At 38.1% G+C, this 21,722-nt stretch overlaps 2 protein-coding genes across 9 annotated transcripts in view; one reads left to right on the top strand and one right to left on the bottom strand.

Moving 5' to 3' along the window:
* CEPT1 (choline/ethanolamine phosphotransferase 1) overlaps positions 1 to 1,039 on the bottom strand; it is a 37,358-nt gene extending 36,319 nt beyond the window's left edge. For 2 of the 4 annotated variants that reach the window (XM_044914580.1, XM_021690170.2), the window contains exon 1: positions 462 to 586. The gene's annotated coding sequence lies outside the window, so the exon portion shown is untranslated. Of the gene's footprint in view, positions 1 to 461; positions 587 to 1,012 lie in introns of those variants that run through there. The other 2 variants (XM_044914582.1, XM_044914581.1) reach the window with 2 other exon arrangements.
* On the top strand, positions 569 to 21,676 carry DRAM2 (DNA damage regulated autophagy modulator 2). Of its 5 annotated transcripts, none has more exons than XM_021690172.2 (11): positions 569 to 741; positions 1,822 to 1,943; positions 3,019 to 3,081; positions 5,701 to 5,795; positions 6,860 to 7,004; positions 11,203 to 11,270; positions 12,542 to 12,681; positions 18,187 to 18,364; positions 18,882 to 18,964; positions 20,432 to 20,524; positions 21,046 to 21,676. In XM_021690172.2, the coding sequence occupies exons 5-11, from the start codon at positions 6,874 to 6,876 to the stop codon at positions 21,151 to 21,153; spliced, it is 801 nt and encodes a 266-aa protein (XP_021545847.1). In that variant the 5' UTR covers positions 569 to 741; positions 1,822 to 1,943; positions 3,019 to 3,081; positions 5,701 to 5,795; positions 6,860 to 6,873; the 3' UTR covers positions 21,154 to 21,676. The 5 variants fall into 5 exon arrangements, with proteins under 5 accessions (XP_021545847.1, XP_021545846.1, XP_021545848.1 ...); XM_021690171.2 differs by having other exon boundaries at positions 1,819 to 1,943; XM_021690173.2 differs by lacking the exons at positions 569 to 741; positions 1,822 to 1,943 and adding an exon at positions 1,344 to 1,397.
* Positions 21,677 to 21,722: the final 46 nt, after the last annotated feature.

Here is a 21,722-nt window from a genome sequence, read left to right as displayed (position 1 = left end):
ATTCCAAAAGGCCGGCCATCCCGGCACCGGATGCAACACGGCTTGGGGACCTGGCAGCACCTGAGCAGGAGGGTGTGGACCTGACATGGCAAGGTCGGTTCCACGCGGGCAGCGCCCCCAGCCCTGAGCCCGCCCAGCCCCGGCCGGCCGAGGTTCTCCACTCCACAACTCCCGGCTCCCCCACTCAGCAGCCCCCGGGCTCCCGTGCTAGCACTTCGCCACCTCAATCTCTCCACCCGGGGCCAGAGAGGCAGGCGCCCCTCGTCCTCCCCACAACCCCGCGTGCGAGGCCAGCCGGCGCGAGGAAGCACTGCGTTCGCCTCGCTGAGTCCATACACACCTATATTCCAATGCCCCACCCCAGAGCATACAGCTCTCTCTCCACGCCTCTCGAGAGTCGTGCCCCCCAACACGTCCGTCACACCCGGCCATCTTCCCAAGGCCGAGCCCCGCAGCCTTACCCCGACCCCCGAAAGCACACCGCTAGAAATAAGACCTCCGCCTCCAGACGACTGAGTGACTCTGAACGGCGGCAGCCCGTTCGCGACACTTTCGCGTTGCCGTAAAGGGATACACGGTCGGAACTAGCGGCGGCGCGGGCGCGCTCCTCGGGGAGGTAAGCGCGCCCCAGGACTGTCCTGGCTGCTCGGGAGCGCGCCCTAGCGTCCCGCCCTGTCTCGGTCCCGCGGGCCGGCTTCGGACGCGGCGGCCATCCCTGGCGGGGTCATCCAAGCAAACAAGGTAGGCCGAAAAGGGCCTGAGGGTGGGCCCCAGCCCCCTGTAGGCGTGTGCGTCAGAGAATGGGATTAGGCGGGTCTGGGAAGTGGAAGTCGCCCGGAGCCCCTACCCCCATGGCCCGCGCGCGAGTCGCGTGCCGGATGGCCCTGCCTCCCGGGACTACACTGTGCGAAGCGCGGGAGAGGGACCCGCTGGTGGCCGGAGCGCAGGCGGGCTCCTGGGGACCTGGGGGACGGGGGCGGGTGCGGGCTGGGCTCAGGCCTCGGTGCTTCACCTCTGCCTCCCCATCCTTGGTCTCTCCTAGTTCCTCTCCCTTACTAACCCCGAACAGGCGGAGCCGGGGTCCGCTTCCCGCATCGTTTCCGGGCCGCAGGCAAAGCCCAGATGAGATCTGCGTTCCAGGGCTATGCTCCTCTGTAAGGAGGCAGCGGTGTAAATAATGCCTTGGGTTTTGTTTTAAGCGGCTACCGAGAACCTTCGCCCTAGTGCCACAAAAACTGCGGTTGGGTACGCGTTCCAGTTTTCACTCCCGGGCTCAGATTCCAAGGTAGGGGGGTTGGGGGCAGGTTTGAAATTGAGATCTGTGGTGACCTTGTGTTTATCCGAAGATCGTCTACCACGCGCAGTTCTGTCGCGGGGCGGACCTGAGGGGCAGAAAGGTAAATGGCTGGTCCTTTATATTCCTCACACTGTTCGTTTTTTACATTAGGATACATTTGAAAACCAGTAAACACACCGGGGAAATAATTTTTCCAGTTCTCCCAAATTTTAATTTATAAATCAGTACCCAAACCCCAGTTCCGTAATTCTTGTGGCATTATCAGATTCTCCCCCGATTTCTCCCCTTGTAACATTTGATCCAACTTATATATAAAAAGTTACTTATCTTCTAGACTCTTTAGGATTGAACAATTACAACAATATCACATTTGTCAGAAGGCCAGGTTAGAGTTTAGAAAAATAACCGTTTTCTCTTATGCTTTGCTTTGGGCCTGGTGGTTCTGTGGACTTTTAAAAAGAGCTTAAGGCTTTCTCTCCTCACTTGGAATATCCAGAATTTACTTTCTTATTGTTTCTTAGCAGTCACCACTTAGAGGAGACAGTATAAGGAATTAATCTTATTACCAGTGGCATTCAAACATTTGTGAAATTTAAGAATTGTAACTGCTGTTCTGATTCATGGATCTTCAAAGAAAGCAGAGAAGGTAGGTGAGAGATGCAAGAATATTTCATTAAGCACTCTGACTGCTAGATGGAGGTTGTTCTTGCCTATTTTCAAAGATTTCTTAAATCATTAACCATTAAAATTTTAATTTTGTTTACTTGGCAATTAGCCAGCCACACTTCTAGCTTTCCACTGTGAAAATACATGGGCAAAAGTAGTCTTTCTCACCAAGTCAGGGCCCTTAAATTTTTCAGTTGTCATTAGCAGACTGGTAAATCATTTCAAGCCCTGCTTGTCTTCGAAACTGTCAGTTTAAACAGAAACCTCAAAGGCTGAGGAGATAGGAATCCAAGATGATTCACACATGCAAAGAATTAAGTGGTGTTCCCCATCCTTGTGGCTAGTTACAGTTGTACCGAATTGATAAATCAGCTATCATTGTTATATTGTATGCTTTCTCTGTTCTACTCTAAGGAACAACCCTTTGAGATAGCTACTTTACAAATCAGAATACTGTAACTCAGAGAAACTTAGTAATTTTCCTAAAATCATACAGCTGGGACTTGATAAAGCTAGGATTTGCACTTGGGTAAAGCTGATCTCACTACTGTGTTCTTCCTGTTGCATCACACAGACTAGTTAATGTTTTATTTTGCTTAATAATAAACTATTGTTCTTTGCTCATTTTTGTCTTTCCTTCCATAGGAGGAAATTCAGTGTTTTTCCTTTTATTTTATCTTTTTTGACATCAGCGAAAGGTGTCTAATGTGAGAAAGGATAGGAAAATTGATATCCTAAATTTAAAATATTAATTTCAGATGGTACAACATCATTGTAAAACAAACTAGTACACTTAACCTGATGAGCACCAGGTATTGTATGGAAGTGTTGAATCACTGTATTATACACCTGAAACTAATATAACCCTGTATGTTCACCAAACTAACTTTAAAATAAAAAAATAAACACAAGTATTGACTCTTCAAAGAAAAATAACTTATTAATAATTCTATAACATATTGTCCTACCCATGAAGAGATACTGGTGCATTAACTTGAAATTGTACGTTTAAAAGAATGTGGTTTGAAACATTTTCTTATTTTCTTTGTATATAGATTTGAAGATTTATACTTTGTATGCAGATTTGAAGACCAATACCTTATGAGCTTGTAAAACAGGTAATTCATCTTTTACAGTCTAAAAGAGGAACAACAGCCATTTATTGATCATCTGTGACCGTATTTTACATATATAAACTCATTTAGTTCTTGCATAAACCTCTGTGAAGTGGGTGTTATTTTAGACCATTTGACAGTACTAAAAGCTACCACTTATTATGTATCAGTAACGTGTTTCTTTACTTGTGCTATGTCAGTACAATCCCTATAATAGCTACTCAGCAGCATCCAGTAGAACTTTCCCATGATAATGGAAATGTTCTCTATGTTTACCATCCTTTATGGTAGCCTCTAGACACATGGGGCTTTTTTTTTTGTTTTTAAAGATTTTATTTATTTATTTGACAGAGAGAGACACAGCTAGAGAGGGAACACAAGCAGGGGCAGTGGGAGAGGGAGAAGCAGGCTCCCCACCGAGCAGGGACCCCGATGCGGGACTCGATCCCAGGACCCTGAGATCATGACCTGAGCCGAAGGCAGACGCTTAACTGACTGAGCCACCCAGGCGCCCCGACACATGGGGCTTTTGAGCACTTGACATGTGGCTAGTGTGACTGAAAGAGTAAATTTTTAAGTTTTATTTTAGTCAATTGAAATTTTAATTTAAATAGCCACATGTGGCTAGAGGATGCTGTTTTGGAACCTAGCGTTACTCTCAGGTCTTAGAATCTGGATAACCTGGAAAAATGGCAATACTGTTTACTGAAATAGAAAAATCATGAATCTTTTTGGGGTTTAAGATTTGGTTTTGGCTGTTTGCTCAGTCAGAAAATATTTAGTGATTACTATAGGTAAGGCCCTCTGCTATGCTTAGTGGAGTCTCTCACCAAGGATTTTATCCACTTAAGAGCCTTTCCTTGTTTGTCATACTGTAAAAGACGATAGCCATAAGAGATGTGCAAATCAAGTGTTCTCAGAAGACGGAGTGCTTATTTCCGGATGCAAAGAGATTAGGAAAGGTCGATTGTGGAAGATCGTATTTGAGCTCGATTTTAAAGAATAGGAAGGATGTGAGCAAACAAAAATGATTAAAGGAAGAGGAGGTTATGCTTCTAGCAATGAGATGGACACAATGTTTTGGAAATTCCTTTTGCCAAAATTCCTAAATGCTGGATTAGCCTTTTAAATGCACTGCAGGCCTGTAGAACAGAAAGGGAAATCCCCAGTGCTAAAAGGTCAAAGAGAAAACAAACCAGAGTAGTAAACTAGCAGTGTGTCTTTTGGTTTGGCTGATAGTAGAAATAAAGCACAATTAGGGACAGGTAATAGGCTCCTCTTGCTCCCCACCCAAGGTAGAGAGAGAGAATTCATAGCCCTTTGACCTCTCAGGTATACAACTCCAAGAGGCACCATCCACATGGTAGTTTGTATAAACATGTTTCAGGGGATGATTTTGTTCATAAAAGTTAAAATGTAAATATTTCTACTTGAAATTGTACAACCCATGGCCTTGGAGAACCACCTTCCCCCAAATTCAGCCTGGATCCTCAAAAACTACACTTCATGAAAGGTGGGCTAAGGAAAATACCTCCTTCCTGGCCAAGGGGGATCATAAAGAAATTTGTTCATTTTCACCCAGGTCCAGGTGGGTGAGTAAAGCTACCTCTTGTGAACTTGAAACTGCAGGGTCTGCCATCACTCAGATTCAAGGTTCAAATTTACATATCTACATGGTCTAAAAAACCTGAAAGTCAGGAAATTAAAGTTGGCCCCTTGTAATGTGCCAGACTGCTTGGCAAAAACAGATATAGACCCTCCCTGGAATGATTCACCCTTAACCTAAGCCTTTTAGAATACTCCCAATTAAAATCCAAATACTAAAGGTCATAGTCAAAAACTATAAAACAGGTGCAAGGATTGGTGGAACCAACAAATATGAAACTAGATGCCTCTAAGGATGTTATGTTAGAATTATCCAAAATAAAATGTTTTTCAAAGAGAAGAAAGGAAAGAAAGATTTAAGAAGTAATTCATAATTTATAGAAATTGAGAATTATTGTCTCAGAAACTTATGCTGGGGAAAAGCACTATAGGAATGTGGCAAGGAATTGTCATGTTTAACTAAATTGATGAAGAAAATTGATAGAATGTTAAAGACTAAAAAGGAAAAAAAAGAACAAAAAGGAGGAGATTATGATAATTCAAGCAGGAAATTATTCAAATCAAGTCTATAATGGTGACTTTAGGGATAAAGGAAAAGAAACTTATTTAGCAAGATTTAAATGTACATATTTAGCAACAAGTCAGATGATCAGAATAAATGACAAGTACAAGTCCAAAATGGCTGAGATTTCATTATTTGGAAGAAGCTGAGCACATTGGAGGATTATGCAGATAAGAGTTGTTACAAAGTTCATGGGAAATATTCAATTTCTGTCCATCAAACTATGAGAAGATACTCCTCCAAACATGACATTATTTTTACATGCATAGGAGTAATTTCTTATAATTTGAAAGTATTTCTGTATTTATTTTTAAAAATTAAATGCGTTCAGATACATTAATGTCAAGTAATCATGAGTGAATTCGGAAACAACATCCTCAGTCTGGAATTTAAGAGAGAAAGTGGTGATGTGTGATATGTGTGTATTTAGGTGCTCTTTTTTCTCTCTCATGTAGGAGCTGGAAATAGAATGGTGAACAAAACGGTTGGTTGCTGCTCTGTCAGAACCTAAGGTTTAGTGAGGAAGATAAAACCAAGCAAACAAGCAACAGTTAAGTGAGATGAGTGCCCTGGTCGGGGAAGTAAAGGGTGCTCTTGGAAACAAAGTAGGGACACTCAGCTCAAGCTGGAAGAGTTGGTACTTGAAAATACAAAGGAGTTAACAGGTGGTAGTGAGGCTGGAGGGTGATAGCATGGTAGTCTGTTACCCAGACAGAACAGTGTATGTGAAGGTCTGCAAGTGTACAAGAGAGCATGACACATATGAACATCTGAAAGAGGTTTGCTGTAGCTGTATAGCATAGTGATTGATGTTGGAACAGAACTGCCTGAGTTTGAATTCTGTCTCTACTGAGTCCCAGCCCTGTGACCTTGGACAGTGCTCTTAACCTCTGTAATTCTGTTGTGAGAAGTAAATGAGATCATGTGTTTAAGGTGATTAGTAACATGCTGACACAGAGTAGACACTGTTTGCATTTGTAACGATGATGAAGACAATGAAAGCTAGAGCAAGGAATTGGGAACAGAGAAGTAGCCAGAGATGAATTACCGAAAGGTAAGTAGAGATCAGACAATGCAAAGACCCTGTCGACTGAGTTAAGGAGGAAAGACAATTTATAAGGGCATAGGGAGGAACCTGAAATATTCTTCGTAGGTGAATAGGTAGTCAGATTGGTATTTCAGAATTAGAATGATCACTCTGGTTTTAGGGTGGAGTCTAGATTGGTCATGGTCCACACTACAGAAGGACCATTTGGGAGATTATAATAATAATCTGGCCAAGAAATGATGGTGCTTTAGGTAGAGTAGTGGCAGTGAAGATAGAGAGAAAGGGTAGATTTGAAGGAAATTTAGGAGGTTGAATAAACTGCTTACTACTTGATTATGTGTGGAGAGCTGGGGTAGAAAGAACGTTTCTGGATATGGCAAGTGGGTGAAGCTTGGTTCCATTTACAGAGAAATTGAAAGCAAGCAGGTGTAGTAGATGGTGTGGGGGATGATTTCAGAAGTGGAACAGCTCATGGGATAAGTACAAGATAGTGGGAGTGGGTGGCTAAAGTAGAAGAGATGAAATACTTGTGAATAATCTTCTCTAATTTGTTTTTTCTACTTCAGAAGACCTGTTTGAGATGTGGTGGTTTCAGCAAGGTCTCAGTTTCCTCCCTTCTGCCCTAGTAATTTGGACAGCTGCTGCTTTCATATTTTCGTACATTACGGCCATAACACTTCACCATGTTGACCCTGCTCTGCCTTATATCAGGTCAGTGAAATGTATTTTTTTATAGGAGACTGTTTATGCATCATTCACATTCTTTTTTTTTTTTTTTTAAAGATTTTATTTATTTATTTGAGAGAGAGAGAGAGAGCACATGGGGGGGGAGGGTCAGAGGGAGAAGCAGACTCCCCGCTGAGCAGGGAGCCCGATGCAGGACTCGATCCCGGGACTCCAGGATCATGACCTGAGCTGAAGGCAGTCGCCTAACCAACTGAGCCACCCAGGTGCCCTGCATCATTCACATTCTAACAGTGAAGCTAACATTCCATATTAACATTTTAAAATTCAGATTTTACATTCGACATTACAACAATAAAAAGAATATAAAAAGGAAGTTGTATTTGGTTCTTTCCGTGTGATAGAGAAAGGTGGAGACAGAGGGGTATGATTCACTTAGTGAATTAGTTAGTGAATTAGGACACTTTAAGTGCCTTGTCTTCCAAATAAATATTTGAGGTTGTCTCAGAAGATAGAAGTGGAATTATCTCCCCTTAAAATTCAAAAATGCTGCAAACAACAGTAATAGTATTAAAAGATAATGGTAATGACAACTATTTATCCATCTACTTACTGTGTGCAAGGTAATGTTCTAAGCATTCTTCAGATGATAACTGAATCCTTACAACTACCCTTTGAAGAATTTTTACCCCCATGTAAGAGAGAAGGAAATAAGTTATTTGTTCAAGGCCACATGACTCAGTAAGGGATGGAACCAAAATGCAGTTTGGGCAATCTGACTCTAGAGACCCTGCTTTTAACCTTTATGACATACTGTCTAGATCTTTCTGACACATTAAATATCAAAACTTACCAGTAATATTTTTGAAATTTCAAAACTAATAATGATATAAGTATGGGCACTCAGTTGCTTGTGCTATGTTCATAACTCTTTTTTTCCAGTTATAAAGGCAATATATACTTATTCTAACAAATTTTAAATAATAGTAGACTGATTATAAAAGCAAAAAATGAAAGTCTATTTCAACCCCTCTCCAGCTCCTGCCTATCCAGGGGTAATTAATGGTTTGATTGATTTTCTTCCATAGTTTGTTGTTATAGTTTTTCATTTATTTATTTGTTTACATTCTGAAAAATAACCTCTCCAACATAGAAAATAGTGAATTTTTTTTTTTTAAAGATTTTATTTATTTATTTGAGAGAGAGAGAATGAGAGACAGAGAGCATGAGAGGGAGGAGGGTCAGAGGGAGAAGCAGACTCCCTGCTGAGCAGGGAGCCCGATGCGGGACTCGATCCCGGGACTCCAGGATCATGACCTGAGCCGAAGGCAGTCGCTTAACCAACTGAGCCACCCAGGTGCCCCGTAAATAGTGAATTTTTAAAGGATGACAAACCAGAAGCTAAATTTATCTTTTTAAAATATCAAGAAGAGATCAGAATGTTACTATCTACATTTGTTCCCACAATGGTAGGGTATGGAGCAAAGGATAGCAACAAATTGGCTACACTTTGGGAACATGTGCAAAAACCAAAGATATTTTAGAATTTAAGGTTCCAACTCTAGGAATAATTTGATGACTAATCACCACTGATCACCACTCTGCTAGAGGAACATGTAGCTTAAGGAGCCAGTTCATTCTTTAGTAACTTTTTAGAGAACATACATCAGTAATTCCTGAGTGCCTTTCAGCATTTTTATTTCCCCTTCGGGAACTTGTCTGCTTTCACTTTAAAGAGCTTTTAATCATTTAAGAGGCCTTTGGGTTCTTTTTCAGAGTTTCAGTTCTCGATGGTACTGCATGTGATTTTCTGATAGTACCCTAGACACTTCCTTTTCCATTCCTGTTCTGCCCTTTTATTTTTCTGTATTATTATTGTATTATGTAGTATTATTACCCTGGGATCTTTCTCCAATATTCTAATACATTTAAACTCAGTACTACTTAATTTTACTTCCCAGGCTCATTTCCTTCATTCGAAGAATGCGTAAGTTAGACTAGATGCTCTGCAAAGTTCCTTTCAGTTCATAGACCCCCATCTAAAAGGTTTAATTGTCAATAGTCCCAAAAGAAATAACCAAATGTAAATTTCACTCCAAAGACAATGCCACTGCAAGTATGTTTCAGGTGTTCTCTTAGTTGGTTCAAGTAGTGGATGCCCAGGTAGAATGCAGGAGAAGAGTACTGGGGCACGAGAACAAATTATTAGAATTTCTATGTATACTTTTTAATCTTGATATTTGAGCTTATATAATAAATACATATATTTTGAAGTTACATAATCACACCTTTTTTTTTTTTTTTTTTTTTTGATGACCTGTGATCAAAATAGTTTGATGACCACTGGGTTGGAGTGCTGTGCTGATGAGGTGATGGACTGGGCTGTTTTCACTTGTAGGCCAGTTTGTATCAAACTGTTCCAGAGCCGAGGCAGCCAGCCATCTTGGAAATGCATGCTTTTGTTTCTTTCTAGGATATTTCGAAACTGCAGCATCTCTTGAAATACAATTATTAAGATTTTAGGGAATCAGAAAAATTTTTTTCTGATTATAGGAAATAATATATATATATATATTATTCTTGAAAATTTGAAAAGTAGAAGAAACAAACAACAAAACCATAATCCTCACTCCCTGAAGATGATCAGAGTAACAAAATCTTTTGTTTCTGAAGATACATCTTAGAGTCGGAAGGAGCAATCCTTAGAATTTATATGTGTTACTTTACTTTTCATAAACCTAACCCAAATGTTCACCAAACCTTATTGATTCCTTACCAGACGTGATTTTCCATCTCTTTTTTATTCCCATTACATTGTGTTAGCTGAGATCCTTATTATCTCTTTCCTCTAGTACTTCAATTCGTGGCCAAAGACTTTGTCTTTTTCATCTTTACTGTAGTTTGAGGGAAGGTAAAGGAACTAATATTTAATGGGTGTCTCCCGTGTCTGCTGCTGTGCTAAATCTTCACATGTATTGTCAGTTTCATTTCCTCATGTTGAGCTGATGAGGCTGGGAGGGAATTAATGGCCCCACTTTGCCGATAAGGAACAGTCATAGAGAGATACAAGAGCATACCCAAAGTTCTACAGTAAATGGTAGGTGGGCTATTATCTGGACCTGTGTTTTCCCTGCTGCCCTGAAACACAAGCATGTAAGCCGATGCATCGCAATATTGTGATCAGTGATTTTAACAGAAGTCTGGACAGAATGCTCTGTGAGTCCTCATTCTGCTAGAGGAGTTGGCCAAGGCTTTGGAGGGTAGGGAAAAATTGGTCTCCTAAAATGGAAGCTCCAAGAGGGGAAGGGCTTTGTCTCTTTTACTAACCACTATACTTCTGTCCCTAAAATACTGTCAGGCACATAGTAGGTGCTTGATAAATGTTTTTTTAATTAACAGGAAATGATTAGGTATTAATTGATTTGTAGACAGGGTCAACAAACAGTTGACAAAAGCAGAGTTGTGAAAGGACCTATAGTGTTTAGGGAACATTCAGGTGGGACAGAGGAACATACCTGCCCAATTGATAGAAGTTAGTAACACAGCCCTAAAATACCCAGGATAGTTTTGGTTTTTTAAATTTTTTTATTTGTATATATTTTTAAGATTTTTATTTATTTGAGAGAGAGAGAGAAAAAACAAGCAGGGAGGAGAGGGAGAGGGAGAAGCCGGCTCCCCACTGAGCAGGGACCCTGATGTAAGACTCGATCCCAGGACCTTGGGATAATGACCTGAGCCAAAGGCAGACACTTAACTGACTGAGCCACCAGGTGCCCAGGTTTGGGTTTTTTTTTTAAATCAATTTCTATTGATTTCTGTTATCTGAAAAAGAAATAATCTCAAGTGATATGAGAAAAAAATGAACTAGGGTGCCTGGGTGGCTCAGTTGGTTAAGCATCTGCCTTGGCTCAGCTCATGATCCCACGGTCCTGGGATCGAGTCCCGCATTGGGCTCCCTGCTCAGCGGGGAGTCTGCTTCCCCCTCTCACTCTCTCTCTGTGTTCTCCCTCTCTCTCTCTCAAATAAAATCTTTAAAAAAAAAAAGTGAACTAGATAAGTACTGTGACCTCAAACTGTCATGTTCTCATAAAATTATATGAGTTAAACTTACAAATGTATAAAAAGATACAGGATTTGAAGTAGCCCATTATTTCTTATTCTTTAGAAAAAATACACTTGTATATTTAGTGTGAGAAATCTACATACCTTCTTTTTTTTCTTTCAGTGACACTGGTACAGTAGCTCCAGAAAAATGCTTGTTTGGGGCAATGTTAAATATTGCCGCAGTTTTGTGTAAGTAATGGGAATTGTTTTAAAAATCAAAATTAATAGTGAAATTGCCCTTTCCTTCTTTAAACACTTATGTTACTTGTTTTAGTTTCTGGTTATACCTGAGGGAATGTTATCACTAAATTATTGGTCCCAGATATGTTCCTTTTAAAAGAAAAGCAATTTCTAAAAATGCTAAATTATAGAAATAAATCCTTAAAAAATATCTATAAGGCTATTCGACTACTCATCCAAATAGAAGTTGTAAAGTATAACCAAATATTTTTTGAGACCTTAAGTGGATTTCTTAAGTGACCGGTAGAGGACAAAAAGCTATAAACACACCGACCACAACTAACACCAACTAAATTCATTTAGGAAAGACAATTTGGAAGTTTAAGAGTATAGCAGTGGAACCGTGTTTTGATTTTTGAACAATGTTCTAACATCAAAGGAATGAAATTCTACTGTATTTTACATTCCTGTTCATTATTTATTTTTTGAATCAAGCTTTTATTAATGATTAAAATATTTTTTCCATCAATTGTGATTGATTTAAATATTTGAACTCTTCCATATGATATTTATTACCTGCTTGGATCAGAAATTGACGTCAAGGAAATGAGTGATTCAGTGCATAGGAGTTCACCTTATGACTAAAGTTTTCAAAAACATTTCTACAAAAGCATATCTCTTTCATTTTCTACACTTCTGAGTTCTTTGGCAATATTTTTGCAATGGAAAATTTTATTTGATTTGACCCTTTCTTGACTAACAAGGATGGTAAAGTGGGTGTTTTTGTTTTCTGTGTAATCGACTGCTATATCTGATTGAACCAAGTTGTAATAATTTGAAATAAAATGCAATGGGAGTGAGGCAAATCACCTTTTGGTGTTTTTTTTTTTTTTGCCGGTACCCATTTTATCCATATTTTAGCAATAATTACTTTAAACTTTAATGCTTATCATATAGGATATTTTGTTTTATATAAAACTTATCATTAGAAATTGTCAGAAAACATCAGACTTATCTTTTAAATTTTATCCTAAATATTTGTAAATGTGAGGCCCATGGAGGCCAGTGCCTTTCAGTCACACAGAGATATTACTAGTTTCATAATGCAGCCTTAAATGTTCTTTAAAATCAACAGCTGTTTCTGCTTTTTGTTTTTTCTCTTCTCTCAAATTAAATTTGAAAGGAAGATACATGTTAGGTGATCTTTGTTAACTCTTTGTTGGCAACTTTATTCCCTGCTTACTTATTACTTTGTTGTCTTTCGGATTATCTCTTCCCAGGCATTGCTACCATTTATGTTCGTTACAAGCAAGTTCATGCCCTGAATCCTGAAGAGAGTCGTATCATCAAATTAAACAAGGCTGGCCTTGTACTTGGGTTACTGAGTTGTTTTGGACTTTCTGTTGTGGCAAACTTCCAGGTTTGTGTTTTAGCTCAGCATAGGTATTTTCCTGAGGTACATAAATTAATACATGTTAAAAAGGAAACCTGAAACATTCAGTTACACACTGTTACTGTTTCTTTGCCTTAACAGAGTAGAATCCCCTGCCTTTAAATTATTTTACCTTCTTCAGGATCACTACATACACAATTAGAAAAATTCATTCTCAGTAAGCTCCTGAACACCTATAAATTATTCTGACCTTTTAAGAATTCACAGGACTCTATTAGATTCTTCATTACTACTTAGTTGGAGATTACTCTAAGACCAGAGAGAATTGATACAAATTATAAGTGACACAATTATAGATTTAAATTTAAAAATATATATATATATGAGAGGGGCACCTGGCTGGCTCATTTGATAGAGCATAGAACTCTTGATCTCGGGGTTGTGAGTTCGAGCCCCGTGTTGGGTGTAGAGATTACTTAAAAATAAAGATCTTTGAAAAAAAAAATGTCTAACAAGTTACACTCATTTACCTATTTTATATTCTTGTTTAGATGTTCCCATTGATCACCTCTATTTCTAGGTGCTCAGCCCCTCATATGAGGAAGTAAAGGGAGGGTATGGAGCTTTTTCCAGCTTTTTCTCAGGGAATTCTTTTTTTTTTTTTTTTTTAAGATTTTATTTATTTATTTGAGATACCGAGAATGAGAGGGATAGAGCATGAGCAGGGGGTAGGGCAGAGGAAGAGGGAGAAGCAGGGAGCCCAATGTGGGACTCGATCCCAGGACCCTGGGATCATGACCTGAGCCGAAGGCAGAAGCTTAACCTACTATGCCACCCAGGTGCCCCTTCTCAGGGAATTCTTAAAGTAGCAGGTTAACCTTCACAAATATTTGCAAACTCTTCACATTCCTTTCTATTGACATTCTTTCAGATGAGTCTTTGGTAATACCAGCTGTATCCTGGGCGTATAGGTGTTTTTTTTTTTTTTTTGATTAATCTCTCTTCAGTCTTCAGAGTTTCAGTTTAGACATCTGATAACCTATTTAGACATCTAATAGCTATTAATGCACACTCATACAGATACACATATAGAGGCATATTCATGCATCCACTCCGGGTATTTTTGGCTGATAGACGGCTTTCCTCCCACAATGATTTAAGGCACAGACACTATCCATCCTTGAGCTCTCCCATTCTCTAAGTCCTTATTGCCCTCTGCATCCAGCCGATTGAAACAGTCAAAGACAATATAGAGAAATCACACCTGCTTCTTAACAACCTTGACCTGGCAGTGACTCACATCATTCTACTAACATTTATTTGCTAGACACAAAAGGGGCTGGGAAATGAAGTCTTTCTGAGCATCAGTTCCTGGGGCAACTCCGTACTATGGAAGGGACACAGAATTTTTGATGGATAGCTAGCTAGCTGTCTTTGCCACAAAGAGGATCCTGCCTTCACTAATCAGTTTCTAAAGCTCGGTGTTAAAAATATGTTTGGGGGAATTTTTAGTATATGGATAGTGATTCTTTGTTCCAGTTGTCCCTTTAGCAATTTAACAGTATCTCTCATCTCTGTATGGTAAAAATGAATCCCAAAGTGACCTCCACACTTAAGAAGCTAACTCTGTTAGTAACTGATATTTGTTTATGTGATCCAGTAAATTCCAATGGCAGTTCCTGATTGTTACCTGTGCACTCTGCCTTTCTACCTTTTCCTCATTTGCCTACAAAAACGGTTTATATACTTTTTTTGCTGTGTTCCTTTTAGCTTTCATTCTAGTTAATCTTCACCACAGGGGTCCCTGGGCCTTTGAATTTTGAATCAAATTTCCTTTTTTCTCTCTTGATCACATCTCTTTTCATGCAACTTTGGACCTCTGCATCCTTCACTGATGGCTTCATTGCTGGGCCCTATTTATAAGCAGACTCTATAACAGTACCCCGATATCCTTCCTTCCTTTCTCATGTAAACTTTTACTGCTTATTTTAAGTGGTGAGTGCATTGCCCCTGCCTCTTCCCACTCTGTCTTGCAGAAACAAACTCAAGTTATAGAGTTTGACTTGGAAGAGACTCTCGCACTGTGTTTTAAAGTAGGGGCTTGTTGGTTTTATCCCTTAAACATTTCTTGAAAACATCTGCTTCTCTCCATTTCCATCTCCGCTTGCTCTCCCTACCATCTCCTCAACCAGATCAGATTTCATTATCTCTCATAGCTTGGCCTGCTACCATAGCCTCCTAAATACTTCCTCTGCCTTCACTCTTAACATCCCTTTCATTTAATATTGCAGCCAGTATAATCTTTTGGAATTATATATATATCCCACTCTGTTTCCTTGTACCCCTGCTTAAAGCTGAACAGTGCCAAAGTTCCATGAAAAGAGATGTAATCAAGAGAGAAAAAGGAATTTGATGAACTGCCAAGCTGCTTAATTAATTCAAAGGTCTTGCATGATCTGGCTGCATGATCTACTTCTCCAGCCTCGTTCTACATCATTCCCCTTTTTAATATCCTCCCTTGTGTATAACACTGGACTTTCTTTGTTCCTTAAATAAGACAAGTTTATTTCACTCCATTTCACATGTTTCTTTTGTTGGACATTTCACCACCCCAAACCTAAATAGATCTAGGTGTCTTCAACATCTCTGTGCAAACTACTTCCTCAGGGAGATCTTCTCTGTGGTTCCTATATAGTTCTAGTTTTCTTTATTTGTATTCTTTGTGTTCTCTAAGCCTCTGGAAACAAATTCTTCACAGCACTTACTATAGTCTAATTTTATATCTGGTTTTTAAAAATTTTAGTTGATATTTTTCTCTATTAATTCTAAGCACAATGGTTTTATTCACCATTGTATATTCAGCACCTAACATAGCACTTCAAACAAAGATGTTCTCATTGTTTAGTGACTTATTAAAGAGGCCAAAGGGACTATGCATGATGGATAAAAATTCTCTTGCTATTATTGTGGCTGTCTACGCTTAAAGAGACCCAATGGGATTTGAAAAAATCTGACTGAAAAAACACAAATTTAATTTCTTTGAAAATAACTGTGTATAATAATATTCAGCAAAACAAACATATGCTAAGAGTCCTCAGTGCCTATTTAGAGGAATTTTTCCCTTCCTAGGACATTTATCCTCAAGGAAACTTGGAAGGGATAAGTAAGCAGAAATCTATATTAATTTCATAGGGCTGCCATAACAAAATGCCATAAATTGAGTGGCTTATAATAACGGAAATTTATTCTCTCAAAGTTCAGGAGGCCAGAAGTCTAAAACCAAGATGTTAGTAGGGATAGTTCCCTTTTGGGGACACATGCCTCTTTTCTAGTTTCCAGTGGTTACCAGTAATCCTTGGTATTGCATGGCTCATGGCAACATAATTCTATGATACGTGCCTCTGTTGTCACATGCCATTCTTTCTTCCTATAAAATTTATCCTCAAGGAGACTTTGGAGAGAGGATAAGGATAAGTAAGCAGGAGATTAGTTCCTAAGTTTCATTAACTGCTTGTAGGTAAAGATTACAGACCATTGAATATATAATTTATAAGTTCTTTATCAGACATTTGCTCCTGACCACACGTATCTCTGTAATTTTTCTTGTCTTTGTCAAAGGATAAGTTTTTGTCTTTGTTTTGTGACAGGATATATTTTTAAAGAGGATAAAATAATGACTTTTGCACATGTGCCAAAGATTTTATTTAACTTATTAATTAAGGAGGGAAATATTAGGTATTACAAATCAGCTCAAAAGAAAAGTCAAGGTACCACACGTTTGTAGTCAGATAGGGAATGCTAAAATAAATTTATGATGTAAAACTGGTCATATTCACAGAGTGACAATTAATAACATTCAAAAAGACACAACTTGCATTTGTATAGATATGGATTATTTGCCTTACTATCAGTTTTCTGTAAGTTAACTTCTGTCTCTACACATAACTTCTAAGATGATGGAAGTTTTCTGTGAAAAATAGCCTAATCAGAGCCAAGTAAAACTCACATTTGTGTAGAACCAGCCCCAGAGGCTCTAACATTCCACTGGAAAAATACTCTCTGGCCTATTTCAAGATCTTTTGCTATTTCCCTGGTCTCTAAAATGACAAAATTGAATGTACAAGCAGAAGTACTGCCAGTTAAAACCAGTTTTAAATGCCTTTATTTTTAATTATAAAAAACAGTAATCACTCTCCATTCTTTACTTTTACTTTTTAATTCACAGGATTTTGTTGTTGGGACTGTATAGTGATCACAGGTGGGCATCAGTCAGGCTATATCTGTATTTATCTTCATCAATACATATGAGAATTTTTTTTTTTTTAGGGAAAAATTCACCTGCTCGTAGTCCTAAAATAGTTAATTTCATTTTTGCCTATATTTTTCTAGCCTTTATTCATATGTATAGATAAATTCCCATAAGAAGATAATACCATTTTGTATTATGTTTTACGGGTGCTGAAGTTTTTTTTTCTTTGTTACCCAAAGTGGTAATAGCAATACATTTTTTTTCCCTTCCCAGTACTCATAACTTATTGCCAGTTATAACACCACAAACCGAATCAAAATAGCCCTTCCTCTCCAAAAGAAAACCAATGGCTTTGGCAAAAACATTACTATCTTTTACTTCTTATAGCTTCAACAAGAAAATTGGGCTCTATGTTTGTGAATTAGCACAGTCGATTGTGAAAGAAGGAACCCAAGCCTTAACCTCTCCCCTCTTGTTACCCCATCATACACTCTCTGCCAGGTGCTCTACGGTGCCTTCTCAACCGAGTGAAATACAGACCGCATCACCTTCAGAAACTAGAGTGGTTCAACCAAAAACGTTTGTAGAATTTTTGGAGAGCTACTGTTGTCACTTTTAAGCAGAGGGTAAATGTGATAATAAGTAAAATGTAAATGGATACTGATGAGTGAGATAAAGGAGAAAAGAATTGGAATTTATCAAAACCAATCAGTGAGAGCCAAGAGGGAATGCTTTAATTTTTTGACCTTTCAATTGTACTTAGATTTAAATTAGATTTAAGTTGAAACTCCCTCCCTCCAGTTTCCCAACCATCCTGATCCTCCTTTGCCATGCACTACTCTTTTTCTATAACCCTTATTACCATCTAGCGTACGATGGACTTTACTTATTTCTAAAGTTTATTACTTATTGTTTGTGCTTCTTCACTTGAATGTAAACTCTGAGGGCCAGATTTTTGTCTGTTTTGTTCACTAATATATCTGAGTACTTAGAACAGTGCTTGACACAGAAAAGGTACCCAAATAAACCTATTATTCAATGAGTAAATGAGTAATTACTGTCATATTTTCAGTAGTGACATGTGAACAATTTGGTTTACTGTAATCTGGCTTTTGTGGAGTACTCTGACAGAGAATTGCTTCAGGAAGTAATCTCTAGAATTCACAGTGCTTTTCCATTCAGCGACTGTTCTTTTGAGATCAGTAGCTTGTGCTTTCAAATATTGTGTTGGCAATATGTTTTGAGTTTCCCTTATTTACTTATTTCTTCTTTCTACCTCTCAGAAAACAGCCTTTTTTGTTGTGCATGTATGTGGAGCTGTGCTCACCTTTGGTATGGGCTCGTTATACATGTTCGTTCAGACCATCCTTTCCTACCAAATGCAGCCCAAAATTCATGGCAAACAAGTCTTCTGGATCAGACTACTGGTGGTTATCTGGTGTGGAGTAAGTGCATTTAGCAGTATCCTTTGCTGTAAAATGTGGCTATACTTGGAAGGGAATTGAATAACAGAATTTAAGTGAACACTGTTGGCATATTATGAGCAGGCATCTTGTGGGTGAGATTCTTGGGTTAGTAACCCTAAATTAAAGGACTTGAAACATGAAATTCAAATTTTACATAGGATCTCAGTAATTGAGTTGAGAACAAAGATAAGATTTAGCCTGATCATACTCACTTCAGAGAGAGGAAGGATGAGTTAATTCCCTCCCGAGAACAATTATGTAGCAGAATCTTAGGCTAGTGCTGCTGATTTACTGAGCAAAGAGGGATTGACTATGCAAACCATTTCATAGTAATCCTCTGGGTACATTTTAATTTTCACTACTGCTGTATAATATCTAGTCTTTAAGAAAATGGGTTTGAACCTTGGAAACAAATGTATGAGTAATCCTTGTGGACCTTTAAAGTGATTTTTATTTTGAATCTAAGCTTACAGGTTTTCTCTGAGATTCTCCTTGACTTACTTTTTTTATAGTGCTGACTTGCTCATCCCTTTTGTACAGTGGGAATTTCGGCACAGATATCGTACAGAAACTCCATTGGAACCCCGAGGACAGAGTAAGAACTTGGAATCTATAAAACTTAGTTTAATTGTATTAAGGATAACTATTATGGTTGATTTTGATGTATTTTTCATGTCATCACTAAAAAAAATGATACTTTTTCAGTAGAATAATCATTTTGTTAAATTAGGATTATTTTCTATGTATGATTGAGTTTATGTAGCACCACCTATATTCTTCTGTCACGTTTCAACAGTGAACATTTTCAAGACACAAAGAGAATTGTGATGGCAAAGAGTTTTCTCAGAAATTGACTCCTCTAAATATGTATATAATGTACAACATACCCAACTGAGATCTTTTATTATTAGAATACTTGTTTTCTGAATTACCATCTAGAGATTTATTATTATGGACTCTGCATTTGGGTTTCAATATAGTGGATATCTGAATGGAGATAACATCTTTGACCCGGAGGGAAAAAAGAGGAGGGATATATACTAGCTAGATGATAAAATAAGTTCATCTGTTTTCACAAACCTTGCAGTGGCATTTCATTTTGAATTGTTTTTAAAGAATTAGCCCTGGATGGGATATGTTTGTGAGAATGAAAGAATGAAATAATTTACTAGTTTCCTTCAGTTATAATCCATGTGTTATTTAATGCTCTAAAAATAACACGTTTATCATGAGCATTTTTTACTGACATTTTTAGTGGCATTTAATGAATCTTATGGCTGTGGGAAAGGCAGTAACTTCCCAATTATAGAGTAGAGGTTCTCCTGGTCTTAGTTCTTCAAATGGAAATTTTATTTGCTCTAGAGGAGGTTACGATAGCTAGATCATTTAGGAGGACTTTCCTAATGTCTTTCTTTAATTCTTGAGATGTGTTCAATAAATTAAGGGTTGTTTTGTTTTCCAGAGAGTTCAGATATAGAATTATTTATAAAAGATAAATAGAATTAATTTTTTTTTTAATTTTTTTTTTTTTTTAAGATTTTATTTATTTATTTGAGAGAGAGAGAATGAGAGACAGAGAGCATGAGAGGGAGGAGGGTCAGAGGGAGAAGCAGACTCCCCGCTGAGCAGGGAGCCCGATGCGGGACTCGATCCTGGGACTCCAGGATCATGACCTGAGCCGAAGGCAGTCGCTTAACCAACTGAGCCACCCAGGCGCCCTAGAATTAAGTTTTTAAACAAACCTTATTTTAGGCAGTTTTGTATCTACAGAAAATTGTGAAAATAGTGCACAGGGTTCTATGTTATCAATATATTCTGTACCTGCCTCTTTTAGTAACATCTTTAATTAATATGGCATGTTTGTTACAATTAATAAACTCATGGATACATTTTTAACAAAAGGCCATAGTGTATTAATATGTCCTTAGTGTTTACCTGATGTCCTTTGAATTTCAGAAGGCAGATTGGTTTGCAGGTTTTATGGGTCTTTTATTTGAGAGAAATTCTGGATCATTCAGATGAAATTTCACAGAATTACTTTTTTTTTCCGTTGTCACTCAAGGGTTATGTGCTTCACATGGTCACCACTGCAGCAGAATGGTCTATGTCTTTCTCCTTCTTTGGTTTTTTCCTGACTTACATCCGTGATTTTCAGGTAAGAAAACACAGCATTAGATTTATGCAAACTTCCCTCAGGTGGAATAAAAGAAGTTGCTATCAACCTTTCTGAAAATTAACTTCATAAGCAGCGATGCCAGAAGAGCTTCTCAGGTAAATCATTTCTGTGTTTGGGGAAGTAGTGTGTTGTTAGTAAGGGGTTCAACCTTGAAAATAGGATTGTAAAACAAGTAAGCAGAAAACTTTTCACAGAATTTTCATCAACTCTGCCTATGTTTACATAGGCCATCCTCAACATTTAGTTTCACTGATTCCTTTTAGTAACCGAAGAAAAATGAAGAACTTCTGAGTAGGAAAGCTTGGTTTACCTAACTGTTGGTACTACAGATGATACCTTTGGCAGTACAACATCTGTCTCAATCTTGTTACTCCTTAGAATTGATTTACATCTCCAGTCCCACAAATATTCTTCAGAACATATTGAAGATGTGATGTTGAAGACATTGAAGATGTCTTTAAGGAACAAACGCCTATATATAATTTTCTTTTCTGTTACAGAAAATTTCTTTACGAGTGGAAGCCAATTTACATGGATTAACTCTCTATGACACTGCCCCTTGCCCTGTGAACAATGAACGAACACGGCTACTTTCCAGAGATTTATGATGAAGGGATAAAATATATCTGTGATGATTATGATTCTCAGGGATTGGGGGAAATGTTCATGAAAGTTCCTTATTCTGCTCTGAAATTTTTAACCAGTTAATCAAGGCTGACAGTGATGTTGATGAGTACTGATAATCAAGAGACATAAATAAAGCCATTTCACAAGTTATTTTAAAGGATATCTTCAAGAAGACCATGTAAAAACATTTATGCCTATACTTTTTTTAATCCCAGAAAATAAAACCAAAGGACTACAACACTGTAGATTTTTTTCTACTTTATTTAAGAGGAACAACAAAAGTGCACCAAGCAGTCTACAAAATCCAGCCTTTCATATTTTCTAAATCATTGTAAACCATGTTTTGTTTGGAGCACTTTTATAAGAGATATTTTCCAGGACCCCAGATAATCAGCATTGCTCAACAGCTCCTTTAGAATTGGATTTTGAAATAATAGTTTTACCATATCAGTACATTTCTTACAGTCTTTATAAAATGTTTTTCTTCTGGAATCCACTTATTAAGGGGAGCAGACCTGAATTCATGTAAGTGCTTTCATTGCTTAAGCTT

Source organism: Neomonachus schauinslandi, chromosome 4 (genome assembly GCF_002201575.2).
Source record: "Neomonachus schauinslandi chromosome 4, ASM220157v2, whole genome shotgun sequence".
Lineage (NCBI taxonomy): Eukaryota > Metazoa > Chordata > Mammalia > Carnivora > Phocidae > Neomonachus > Neomonachus schauinslandi.
The sequence above is the reverse complement of the archived record's forward strand: the minus strand, read 5'-3'. Positions and strand labels throughout refer to the sequence as shown.

Coding starts and splice junctions, on each gene's coding strand:
- DRAM2 (XM_021690172.2), top strand. CDS start 6,874: ATGTGGTGGTTTCAGCAAGGTCTCAGTTTCCTCCCTTCTGCCCTAGTA. Junction 18,365..18,881: donor TGGAGTAAGTGCATTTAGCA/GTATCCTTTGCT, acceptor CTTTTTTTATAG/TGCTGACTTGCTCATCCCTT. Junction 20,525..21,045: donor CTTACATCCGTGATTTTCAG/GTAAGAAAACAC, acceptor TTTCTGTTACAG/AAAATTTCTTTACGAGTGGA.